The 13,851-nt window shown below is 39.2% G+C and overlaps 1 protein-coding gene across 2 annotated transcripts in view; it reads right to left on the reverse strand.

Annotated features, from left to right (window-relative positions):
• Window positions 1–9,754: 9,754 nt before the first annotated feature.
• The window catches only part of LOC116274895 (phospholipid phosphatase 1-like), a 30,328-nt gene continuing 26,231 nt past the window's right edge, over window positions 9,755–13,851 (reverse strand). Inside the window, exon 3 of one of the 2 annotated variants that reach the window (XM_031666158.1) lies at window positions 9,755–10,176. In XM_031666158.1, coding sequence (XP_031522018.1) covers window positions 9,892–10,176 — 285 coding nt within the window. In that variant the 3' untranslated portion in view covers window positions 9,755–9,891. The remainder of the gene's footprint in view (window positions 10,177–13,851) is intronic. The other variant, XM_031666159.1, reaches the window with a different exon arrangement.

Below are 13,851 nucleotides of genomic sequence, written 5' to 3' on the forward strand. Positions count from 1 at the left end.
AAAAAAAAAAAAAAAAAAAAAAAAAAAAAAAAAAAAAAAACCCACATAGCAAAATGGCAGAAAAATCTAGCCATATTGGTAATTACATTAAACTTTTGATCAAAGGGCAAAGATTTTTCAGTCTAGATTCAAAAGAATAAGCAAGATATGACTACTAAAAGTTACACTTTAAATTCAAAGATTCAAATAAGCTGAAAGCTTTACTTACAGAAAAATTTATAACCCAAACAATAAGCATAAGAGAACTAGAGTGACTATATATTAATATCAGGCAAAATAGACTTTAAAACAAAGAATGTTTCTAAACACAAAGAAATACACTGATACAGAAAAAGGAGCAATACAGCAGGGAAAAAAAAAAACAAAAAAAAAACCCCAACACTTGTAAGTGTTACATATTGAACAGCACAGCCACAAGATAAAAAAACAAAGTTTACACAAATGAAAGGACAAAAAGGCAATTCAACAATTATAGTTAGAGATTTCAAGCTCCCCAAAAAATAACTCATAAAACATGTTGGTTAAAAAAAAATCAGTAAAGATATATAAGATTTGAGTAAACTATCAATCAACTTGACCAAATTGATTTCTATAGAACACTTCACCCAGAAAACAGCAGAATACACAAGATCTTCAAATGCACATGGAACATTCTCCAGAACAGACTGTATGTGAAAAATGTGGGGGCCCAGAGGGATGGGAATCAACTAATTTGAAAGAATTCTAATCATATAAAGTATGTTCTCTAAACACAATGAAATTAAATTAGAAATCGATGACAGAAAGATAAATGAAAAATCCCCTACATAACCCATAGATCAAAGAGGAAGATGCAAGGGAAATTAGAAAGTATTGTTAGTCCTTGCACAACACAGGTTTGAACTGTGCAGGTCCACTTACATACAGATTTTCTTCAATAACAGCTACATTGAGCATGCCTGCCTTTCCTGCCTCCCTTCTACCTCTGTCACACCTGAGACAACAAGACCAACCTCTCCTCTTCCTTCTCCTCCTCAGCCTACTCAGTGAAGAAAATGAGGATAAAGACCTTTAGGATGATCCATTTCCACATACTGGCAGATAAATATTTTGTCTTCATTATGGTTTTCTCATTTTCTTTTCTCTACCACACTTCATTGTAAGAAGACAGTATATAATAAATATGACATACAAAATATGCATTAATGGACTGTTTACATTATTAAGGCTTCCAGTCGACAGTAGGCTATTTGTAGTTAAGTTATGGGGGAGTCAAAAGTTATATGTAAATTTTTGACTGCACAGGGGGTCAGCGCCCCAGTCCCTGCATTGTTTAAGGATCAACTATATTTTCAGTTAAATAAAGATCCAATATATAAAAATTTGTGACACAGCTAATAACCTAAGCATCTACTTTATGAAACTAGAAAAAAGAAAAGAAAACAAAACTAAAAGCAGGAAGGAGAAAGTAAATAAAAATCAAAGCAAAAATAAATGAAACTGAACACAAAAAAATAGATAAAAATCAATGACATCAAAAGAAACCCTTGAAACTAATCAAAAGGTTAATAAAATTGATAAGTTTCTAGCCAGATCAGTCAAGAAAAAAAGACATAAGACACAAATTATCAATAGTAAGAATGTAAGAGGGGCTATCTCTGCAGTTCCTACAAACAATACAAAGATAGTATAATGACATGACAAACAACTTGATGCCAATAAATTTGACAACTTACATGAAATGGACAAATCCCTTAAAAGACAAACAACCAAAGCTCATAGAGAAAACACAGATAACCTGAATAGTTCTATATCTATTTAAAAACTTGAAATCATATTTAAAACCTTCCCACAAAAATTATTCGAGCCTGAAGGCATGTACCTTAGACCCAGCTAAGTAGGAGCCTCAGGTTGGAGGATCACTTGAGCTCAGGAGTTCAAGGCTACCATAAGCTATGACTGGGCCACTGCACTCCAGCCTGGACAACAGAACAAGACCCCATCTCTAATTAATTAAATAAATGAATGAATGAATATAAATTTTTTTTAAAAATTTTAAAAATAGGCTGGGAGTGGTGGTTCGTGCCTGTAGTCCCAGCACTTTGGGAGGCCAAGGTGGGTAGATCAGTTGAGACCAGGAGTTCGAGACCAGCCTGGGCAACATGGTGAAACCCTGTCTCTACAAAAAATACTACAACAACAACAAAAATTAGCTAGGCGTGGTGGCGCACACCTGTAGTCTCAGCTACTCGGGAAGCTAAGATGGGAAGATCACTTGAGCCAGGAGGTCAAGGTTTCACTGAGCCAAGATCACACCACTGCACTCCAGCCTAGATGACAAAGTGAGACCCTGTCTCAGTTTAAAAAAATAAAATTAAACTTAAAACCTTCCCACAAATAAACTTCTAGGCCCAAATGGCTTCACTGATGAATTTGACTAACATTTAATACCAAACTTTTGACACCAAAGCTAGACAAAAACTTTACAAGAAAACTACAGACCAGTAACTCATGAACATAGATATAAAAATCCTTAACAAAATATTAGCAAACCAAAACCAATTAATATAAAAAGTATAATACTCCATGACCAAGTATATACCCCAGGGATAAAAAGTTGCTTTGATATTCAAAAAACTAACATAATATATTATATTAGAGAATAAAGAGGAAAAACAATATAGCCATCTTAACAAACAGAAAAAGCATGTCACAAAATCCAATACCCATTCATGATAAAAATCTAACAAAAAGCATCTACAAAAAAAAAAAAATGAAACACACAAGTAACATATTTGTGAAAGGCCGAGTGCTTCTTTCCTAAGGTCAGGAAGAAGACAAGCAATCTGCTCTCACCCCTTCTTTCAACCTTGTATTGGAGGTCTTAGCCAGTGTAATAAGGGAAGGAAAAGAAATCAAAGGCAATGTGGAAGAGAAAAGAAGTACAGCTCTCTTTATTCACACACAACATGAATGGGAAAGCAAAAAACCTTCAGGAATCTATAAAATTACTCCAAGTAATAAATTAAATTAGCAAGATTGCAGGATACATGATTAATATAAAAACCAACTGTACTTCTACATGCTCAAAACAATTGGAAATTGATTTAAAAAAAAAAACTCACAATGGCATTAAGTTAGTAATACACTTAACAAAACATATGCAAGTCCCAGACCCTAAAAACTAAAAAATACTGGCATGAGAAACTAAAGAAAACCTAAGTTAATGGAGAGATACATATTCATGGATTGGAAGCCCCAATATTAAGATGGCAATTCTTCAAAAATTGATCTATATATTTGAAGCAATCCCAATAAAAATTCTGCCCTTTCAAAGAAAACATACAGAACTTACAATAGACAAAGCAAGCTTTAAAAAGAAGGACAAAGTTAAAAACTTCCCAATACACCTCATTTTAAAACCTATTACAAAGTTGCAGTATGGTATTCACATGAGAGGCATACAGAGCAATGAAGTAGATTAAGTGTCCAGAAATAGACGCACATGTATATGGTCGATTCATTTTCAACAAAAGTGCCAACGGAATTCAATGTGAAAATGGGGTTTTTTGGTCAATAACGTTGGAACAACCAGATATTCAATGGAGAAAAAGTAGATATTGACCCTTTTTGTCACATTATACACAAAAAAAAATTCAAATGGATCACAATAATAAACAAAGAACTTACTGGAACATTGAGGCAAGTAAAGATTTCTTAGGACACAGAAAGCACAAACCATAAAAGAAAAAAATGATAAATTAGATTCCATCAAATTTAAAACTTCTAAGCTTCAAAAACCACCATTAAGAAAATAAAGCAGCTGGCCGGGCGCGGTGGCTCATGCCTGTAATCCCAGCACTTTTGGAGGCCAGGCGGGCAGATCACGAGGTCAGGAGATTGAGACCATCCTGGCTAACACAGTGAAACCCCGTCTCTATTAAAAAAAAAAATACAAAAAAATTAGCCAGGCGTGGCGACGGGCACCTGCAGTCCCAGCTACTCGGGAGGCTGAGGCAGGAGAATGGCGTGAACCTGGGAGGCGGAGCTTGCAGTGAGCCGAGATCACGCCACTACACTCCAGCCTGGGGGACACAGCAAGACTCCATCTCAAAAAACAAACAAAACAAAACAAAAACAAAAACAAAAGAAAAGAAAGCCATAAAAAAGAATGAGTTCATGTCTTTTCCAGGGACAAGCATGAAGCTGGAAACCATCATTCTCAGCAAACTAATACGGGAATAGAAAACCAAACGCCACATGTTCTCATTCATAAGCGGGAGTTGTACAATGACAACACATGGACAGAGGGAGGGGAACATTACATGCCGGGGCCTGTCAGGGGGTGCAGGGTTAGGTCGGGGGAGAGCATTAGGACAAACACCTAATGCATGTGTGGCTTAAAAACTAGATGAACGGGTTGACAGGTGCAGCAAACCACCATGGCACATATATACCTATGTAACAAACTTGCACGTTCTGCACCTGTATCCTAGAACTTAAAGTAAGATAAAAAAGAAAAAGAAAAAGTTGGGCCAGGAGCAGTGGCTGACGCGTGTAATCCTAGCACTTTGGGAGGGTGAGGTGAGATCACTTGAGGTCAGGAGTTCAAGACCAGCCTGGCCAACATGGTGAAACTCATCTCTACTAAAAATACAAAAAGTAGCTGGGCGTGGTGGCACACACCTGTAATCTCAGCTACTCAAGAGGCTGAGGCATGAGGTTGCAGTGAGTCAAGGTTGTGCCATTGCACTCCAGCCTAGGTAACAGAGTGAGACTCCGTCTCAAAAAAAAAAAAAAAAGAAAGAAAGAAAAGAAAAAGTTGATTAGGCATGGTGGCTCATGCTTATAATCCCAGCACTTTGGCTTTGGAAGGCCAAGGCAAGAGGGTCGCTTGAGCACAGGAGTTCAAAAACAGCCTGGACAACAAACAAAGCAAGACCCTGTCCCTCAAACAAATGAACAAACAAATAAATAAATAAATAAATAAGAAAATAAATAGCAAGCCACAGATTGAGAGAAAATATTTTCAAAACATATATCTAACAAACGACTTCTATTCAGAATATATAAAGAACTCTTACAACTCAGGCAAGCAACTGTTTTTTTTTTTTAATGGGTAAAAGACATTTCAAAAATGACAATAGCTGAATGGACAAACACACGAGAAGATGTTCAGCAACACTGGTCATTAAGGAAATACAAATTAAAACCACACTGAGACACCGTAACAAAAACCTCTAGAATGGCTAAATTAACAAAGACTGGCCATTAACAAATAATGGCAAGGATGTGAAGTTAACTGGGATTCTCATGCATTGTTGGAGAGAATGCAAAATGGTACAACCACTGTGTAAAAGATTGGCAGGTTCTTAGAACGGTAACTACACACATGCTATATAGTCCAGCACTTCTACTCCTAGATATTTGTTCAAGAAAAATAAAAGTATGTATTACTGTACTGGTACATAATGTTCAGAACATCTTTTTTGTTTTTTGCTTTTTTTCTTTTTTTGAGAAAGAGTCTTCTTGTTCTGTCGCCCAGGCTGGCACAATCTGGGCTAACTGCAACGTCCACCTCACAGGTTCAAGTGATTCTTGTGCCTCAGCCTCTCAGCCTCCCGAGTAGCTGGGATTACAGGTGTGTACCACCACACCTGGCTAATTTCTGTATTTTTAGTAGAGACAGGGTTTCACCATGTTGGCCAGGCTGGTCTTGAAATCCTGACCTCAAGTGATCCACCCGGCCTTGGCCTCCCAAAGTGCTGGCATTACAGGCGTGAGCCACCGCACCTGGCCAAAACAGCTTTATTTTTAAAAGCCAAAACTTGGAGGCAACCCAAATGTCCATCAATATTTGTATGAATGGATAAGTAAACTGTGTTATATCCATACAATCGAATATACCTCAGGGGGGAGAAAAAGGAACAACATGGATGAATTGCAAAACTAACATGTTAAGTGAAAGAAGGCAGACACAACAAAGTACTCACTGTATGATTCCTTTTAGATAATATTCTAGAAAACACAAAACTATAGGGGCAGAAACTTGACCCTGGGTTTGCAGATGGGAGTGTGAATTGACTGTAAACACTCAGGGACAAGCTTTTCAAATATCTGAAAACTTGACTGTACTGGTAAATAACTTTACGAATACAATTTATTTGGTTTATTCAATTGTACACTTAAAATGGCCAAATTTTATGTTATGTGAATTATACCTCAAAAAAGCTATTTAAAAGAGTAGTTCAACTAGTATCTATTCTATTTTTTCCTTTGTAATTTAAATCCTATAAGTGTTTTTTTGTGTGTGGGGGGTGGTTTTTTATTGTTGTTGTTGTTGTTGTTGTTTTTTGAGATGGAGTCTCACCCTGTCACACAGGCTGGAGTGCAGTGGCGCAATCTCTGCTCACTGCAACCTCTGCCTCCCAGCTTCAAGCAATTCTCCTGCCTCAGCCCTAAAGCTAGATCTGTGAAGGCACAGATTTTTTTTTTTTCTTGAGACGGAGTCTTGCTCTGTTGCCCAGGATGGAGTGCAGTGGCATTATCTTGGCTCACTGCAACTTCCTCTCCCGGGTTCAAGCGATTCTCCTGCCTCAGCCTCCCGAGTAGCTGGGATTACAGGCATGCAGCCACCATGCCTGTCTACTTTTTGTATTTTTAGTAGAGATGGGGTTTCACCATGTTGGCCAGACTGGTCTTGAACTCTTGATGTCAAGTGATCTGCCCACCTCTGCCTCCCAAAGTGCTGGGATTGCAGGCATGAGCCACCATGCCAGCCGTAATCCTATAGCCGGTTTTATCATTGCATTCATAAATAGGTATGGCATTTTTAAAAGGCTATATGGTTAAGCTATAGATGGAAGAAGAAATCATGATAATTTTATTCTATTAAATTGGGGTGTCCAATCTTTTGGCTTCCCTGCAGCATACTGGAAGAAGAACCGTCTTCGGCCAAGCATAAAATGCACTAACAATAGCTGATGATAAACAAACAAACAAAAATCATAATGTTTTAAGAAAGTTTACGAATTTGTGTCTCCGTCTCAAAGCCATCCTGGGTCACATGTGGGCCACAGGTTGGATAAGCTTGTATCAGATTTTGTTTTACATGGTATGTTTTTACCCAGCCATTTGTTCTTCTTTATAATTTGTTCTAAATTTCAGTCTCATTTTCAATAGGCTTCCTCTCCTCCACCCAAGGCATTTGTTCATCCCCTCTGTTCCTACTCCTCCACTGAACACTCTAGAATTCTGGCTCTACTGTTAAATTCCTCTATCTTTCTCTGTGTCTCCAAACTGTTCCCTGAAGGCTCTCTGTACCTTCTAGCCATTCAATCAAAGAAGCTTTCCCTAAGATACTGCTCGCCCCTGCAGGGAATGAGATCTCCATAGCCCATATACCTTACGAGTCCAGTATTGATGTTGGTGTTTTCTTCATTCATCAAAGTCATTTCTGGACCATGCTTCCTCTACCCCTCTTACAAAAATGCTTGTTCACCTGAGCTCACATCAACAATATCACCTTCTACCAACTATTTCTCAACTGTCTATCTCTTCAGTCACTTTTCCCTCCTTCATTAAGACTTTACACCCATATCAGTCCTCCTCAACACCTCAAAGCTTGCCATTTAACAGCTCGATCTTTCTCTTCTTTGACCTCATTATCATCAAGCAAGTTCTCTTCCATTCTCATCATTTGTTTAATGTAAATCTTCCTTGTCAGACTAAGGTCCATGAAGATGGGGACCAGAGATGTCTGGTTCACTGCTAACCCCTAAGCAAATAGCATAGTATATACTCTAGTTAAATACGATTTTTTTTCATCCCCACTAAATACAAAAAATTGAAGCTACTGGCTGGGCACCATGGCTCATGCCTGTAATTTCTGCACTTTGGAAGCCCAAGGCAGGCAGATCACCTAAGGTCAGGAGTTTGAGACCAGCCTGGAAAACATGGTAAAACCCCATCTCTACTAAAAATACAAAAATTAGCAGGGCATGGTGGCGCGTGCCTGTAGTCCCAGCTACTCAGGAGGCTGAGGCAGGACAATCACTTGAACCCGGGAGGCGGAGGCTGCAGTGAGCCGAGATGGTGCCACTACATTCCAGCTTGGGTGACAGAGCAAGACTCCATCTCAAAAAAAAAAAAAAAAAAATTGAAGCTACTAGTAGGCCCACATTGCTTACAAGAAAAACAACAAAGACAATGGACTATCTGGAAATCGTATCTAAAAAAAATCAAACAAAGGATGTTTTACCCAAGAAAGTATTTGTACTTTGAACAATTAAAGGAAATTAAACTTAATATATAAAAAGGCTGACAATTTTTAAACTTGAGATGAGGAATTGGCTCTGCTACTAATTAGTGGCTTTACTTAGTGTTCTTAGTCCTCTATTTTTACCTCATCTATAAATTTAAAAAGTTGGATCTTCTGAGTTCTAAACATTCTTTTCATTCATGTCGAATGGTGCCCCAGCATGCAAAAAGGAGCCCAATAAGGATGTTATAAGATGGCAACCTGATGAGCCAGACCTGTCACAATCTGAACCAAGTTACCTTATTAAAAAAAAAAAATCTAAAAAATAATAATAATCTAAGAATACTAAGATCTAGCAGAGCTTCATAAATAATGGTGGGACTAGATCAGGGTTCAGCAAACTATGAACCCTGGGGCAGTCGCTGTTTTTGTAAAGTTTCTTGGAACATAGCCACATTATTCATTTAAGTATTATCTATGGCTGCTTTCTTGCTATTAACAGCAGAGTTCCATAGTTGTGAAAGAGACTACATGGCCCACAGAGCCTAAAATATTTACTATTGGCTGGGTGTGGTGGCTCATGCCTGCAACCCCAGCACTTTGGGAGGCCAAGGTGGAAGGACCACTTGAGCCCAGGAGTTTGACACTAGCCTGGGCAACATAGTGAGACTAGTCTACAAAATAATAATATAAAAATGTAAAAAAGCGGTGGCAGTGGCTCAAACCTGTAATCCCAGCACTGGGAGGCGAGGCGAGGCGGATCACCCGAGGTCAGGAGATCGAGACCATCCTGGCTAACACAGTGAAACCGTCTCACCTAAAAATCTGAAAAACAGCGGGTGAAAGTGGTGAGGCCACGCAAAGGCAGGGTCAGCCGCCAGGAGGCTGGGAGGGCAGGACCGTAGGCGGGGTGAACTGCAGTGAGCGAGATCCGGCGCTCCCGCTGCACTCCAGCCAAAGCGTGAGCGGGGCTCAGATCTCAAAAAAGGTAAAAAAAAATTTTTATATATATACCACCACCACCACACACACACACACACACACAAAATGTATATATATATACATTGCCTATCTAGCATCTTAAGAAAAGTTTGCTTGCTGACCCAGCGATATAAGGTTCATTTAACATTCTTATATGCTGGCGATGAAAAGAACTGCAGTAAAAACACTTAAATGGAAGACAGCAATAAAAAGGAATAAGACATGAGGAGAACAATTCAAACAAGATCAAAATTCGGCCGGGCGCGGTGGCTCACGCCTGTAATCCCAGCACTTTGGGAGGCCGAGGCGGGCGGATCACAAGGTCAGGAGATCGAGACCACGGTGAAACCCCGTCTCTACTAAAAATACAAAAAATTAGCCGGGCGCGGTTGTGGGCGCCTGTAGTCCCAGCTACTCGGGAGGTGAGGCAGGAGAATGGCGTGAACCCGGGAGGCGGAGCTTGCAGTGAGCCGAGATCGCGCCACTGCACTCCAGCCTGGGCGACAGAGCAAGACTCTGTCTCAAAAAAAAAAAAAAAAAAAGATCAAAATTCACCTCCCAGTGATAACACTAACTTCTCTTTTTAAGCCAGTGCATGGCTTATCTTCCAGTCACTGAAACCTTCTATTCCAAGAATATACAAGATTAAACAAGCATTAGCGATTTAACACTCACCTGCCTTCCTTAACTTTTTCTGCATTCCCTCGACATATGTAGTTTTCAATGTAACCATCGCTGCAGTTGATTTTTGACCAATCTGGATCACAAACATCCAAGAAGTGAGGCCGCAGTCTGCCTATTGAATACTTGGCAATGTCAGTCAGGGACTGACTAGCAGCTGCACCAAATAAAAAGGTTCCAATGGCTTTGTAAATAGTGGCTATGTAGTTATTCCTGATAAAGGAATTTGAGTGCAAAAGGTTACAGTAAACAGACAGGGTTTCTCCAAGAATCATCTGAAAAAGAAACAGAAAAATAACATGTTAAAGTAGCAAGCAGGCACTTTAAACAAAACGAAACATAGTGGGGAAGAAGAAAATGGTAAATCACAAAAAGATCTTTGTTTTAAAAACTGTCCCAGCCCCTTTTTTCTTTACAATGGAGAGTCAACTTCAGATATCCAATTCTAAACCACAAAAAAGGTGTCTTATCAATGGTGAACATTATTCACAAAGCCATGGCTGGGCCAAAAACATATCATTGCTTACCTAAAATAACAAGATCATTTTTTTTTCTTGTATTCAAATAAACAGAGTTTTAAAAAGTAGAAAGAGATATATCCTGGAGGACAAAAACTATGGCTTGTCCAAAAAACAAACTTCCGGCTGGGCGTGGTGGCTCATGCCTGTAATCCCAGCACTTTGGGAGCCCAAGGCGGGTGGATCACCCGAAGTCAGGAGTTCGAGACCAGCCTGGCCAACATGGTAAACCCTGTCTCTACAAAAATTACAAAAAAACAACCAGGCATCGAAGAAGGTGCCTGTAATCCCAGCTACTTGGGAGGCTAAGGCAAGAGAATCACTTGAACGTGGCAGGCGGAGGTTGCAGCGAGCCGAGATTGTGCCATTGCACTCCAGCTTGGGCAACAAGAGCAAGACTCCATCTCGATAAATACATACATACATACTTCCCCAATCAGAAACTCCTGTGTATAAGTACTTTTACCTGACAGAGTCTTCATTTTTCTCAAATATTCCTTTGAATCAAAGACATCCACCATATTAAAAAGGGTAAAATCATTTCAGGGAGGATTGCTAGAGGATACAGAGGGCAGGGATTTAGCTAACAGGATATACCAGTCCTGCCTTCCAGGTGACCTCTGCTGGAGGCCCAAGGGGTGGGATGGGACTCTTAGTCACTAATTTAAAAGTATAAAAAGGTTTCTGATGCTTTACAAGTTAACAAACCAGTATCCTGAGAATTCAAAGAATACTGAATGGCAACATTATAAATAGTAACATTTGCTATTAAAAAAGACAGTAAGACTCTAGATACCTGAGACCAAAATAAACAGCTAAGGCCAGGCACTGTGGCTCAACTCCTGTAATCCCAGCACTTTGGGAGGCAGAGGCGGGTGAATCATTTGAGGTCAGGAGTTCGAGACCAGCCTGGCCAATATGGTGAAACCCCGTATCTACTAAAAATACCAAAAATTAGCCAGGAGTGGTGGCAGGCGCCTATAATCCCCAGCTACTTGGGAGACTGAGGCGGGAGAATCGCTTGAACCTGGCAGGTGGAGGCTGCAGTGAGCCAAGATGGCGCCACTGCACTCCAGCCTCAGCGCGACACAGCAAGACTCCATCTCAAAAAAATAATAATTAAAAACAACAACAACAACAACAAAAACCACTTAAACACAGAATAGTCTGAACAGTGGGTTTGCTAATCTGTGTGGAGAGAATATAAGTAGCAAAGCTTGACTTGAAATACATTACTAGTTTCTCTACTTCACCTTAAATTTATATAAACAATTTTATAAAGCATTCAAACATTTCCATTTAATGAGGATCAACTGTCTTCAGGGTAAGTCTTACCATAAGTAAAATAAATGGTTGCTTCCTGAAAGGGATTTCAAGAATCTGATACCTAAAATCCTTTCCTTATTCTGGCTCAATGACTCCTAGAGTTCCATAATTAGAATGTTATAACTTTGACAATGAGACTCTGAACTCTACAAGGTAAGGAGGATTTCTTAATTGCTGAACAGAAACCTCCTATCACCAGAGTGACCTAAACAAAGTAGGTGGTCAATAAATTTTAGTGGCAGGTACTGCCTTGGGTAAACAGCAAATGCCCTTAGTTTACACATTAAGCCCCATAAAAATACAGTTCTAATTACAGTCCTTAATGTGAATGAATTAATCAGATTCTTTTCTGAGAACAGGTCACAGGAGAGGAAAACTATACGTACTTCCAGGAATGCCATTCCTATACAATTTTGCTTAGGGTTATCCCTGACTGCCAACAGAAGAGCCCTTTCCATTTCAGTATACATTGCCTCCTTATGCCAGGAAGGGGTCCCAGTATTTCCTCAGAGATTAGTAGCCAGAAAGAACTTATCTAACATTTCATTTTGGAATTAATCTTTGATTCTTGAAAACATATCAAGTATATTAATCAACCACAGTTTTAGCAGTTGAAACTTCCACATCTCAGGTATCAGCTGTTCTTCCACATCTCAGCTATCAGCTGGCACTCGACTATTTTCCAAAAGCAGGTAGTATGTTTTGTGAGTCTTCCTAGTCATAATCATCATAGTTTATGGCCACCCAAATCCTGGCTCTTGCCAGTGATGACAGAAAATGAGTTTGCTAGGAATATTCAGAATACTGGGCACAGATTAAAAGCTGATCTTCAGAAGCAGTATAAGCTGATACTTAACCATTAATACTGGGAATGCAGGGAAGTCTCTAAAGCCAGCAAATGCTAGGTTAACTTACATCACTGAGAGAAGCAGACAATAGAGGAGTTCTAAATTAATTCTTCTGAATTAAATGCAGAGATGTGTCTGCCCATTTGATCCACACAAGATAGCCATATTGTTTTGTTTCATTTCAATTCCTTATCCTGACCTTTGAGCCATTTATGCCAATTCTTAACCTTTCATGAAGTCAACAGCTAAGCCAAGTGTGGCCTAATCCTAAAACTGAGATTATTTATAATGTATTATTTACTCAGATTCTAGGATATGATAAATTATCAAAGAAATAAAAATAATGTTTGGAGGAGTAAAACAATACTTATGAAGTTCAAAGCTAATAATTATCTAAATCAGAGTGATTCGACCTTTTTAAACCTGTCTCCCATAGTATTCTCTTACCATCCCCTTTAAATCTCCATCAACCAAGATAGTTTTATGTTTCTACACTGTCCCTATGATTTTGTATCTTTCATTCAGGGCCCATCTTCCCAAAAGAACAATCTAAAATCAATGGCACATCTCCACATCTTCTTCTCCCTCCTAAGTATCTCTAACCACTTCCATTTCCTTTATTCTACTGATTTTTTCACAAAAGTCAAAATTGTCTCATCCGATCAAACAGATTTTCTTTCTTTTTTTTTCTTTTTTTTTTTTTTGAGATAGAGTCTTGCTCTGTTGCCCAGGCTAGAGTGCAGTGGCACAATCTCGGCTCACTGCAACATCTGCCTCCCAGGTTCAAGCGATTCTCCTGCTTCAGCCTCCTGTGTAGCTAGGATTACAGATGTCCACCACTGCGCCCAGCTAATTTTTGTCTTTTTAGTAGAGAAGAGGTTTCACTATCTTGACCAGGCTGGTCTTGAACTCCTGACTTTGTGATCCACCCACCTCGGCCTCCCAAAGTGCTGGGATTACAGGAGTGAGCCACCGCACCCAGCCAGATCAAACAGATTTTTATCAACTCTCACTTACTTTAACTTCTCGGTATATTTGACTTCACTGACCACTTCCTCCTTACTGAAATTATCCCATGTCTTCTGAGAAACTATAATAATCCTGGTTCTCTACCGGCCAGGTTCCCTCAATCACTCATTTATTAATGAATCATTTGCAACTCATGTCAAGGCCCTGGTGTGCAATCTTAATCATGGCGATTTTTTTAAATAAATGATTTACTTTCTAGTAAACGAAGTTAAATGTATACAAGTCTAAC

Source organism: Papio anubis, chromosome 5, assembly GCF_008728515.1.
Source record: "Papio anubis isolate 15944 chromosome 5, Panubis1.0, whole genome shotgun sequence".
Classification (NCBI taxonomy): Eukaryota; Metazoa; Chordata; class Mammalia; order Primates; family Cercopithecidae; genus Papio; species Papio anubis.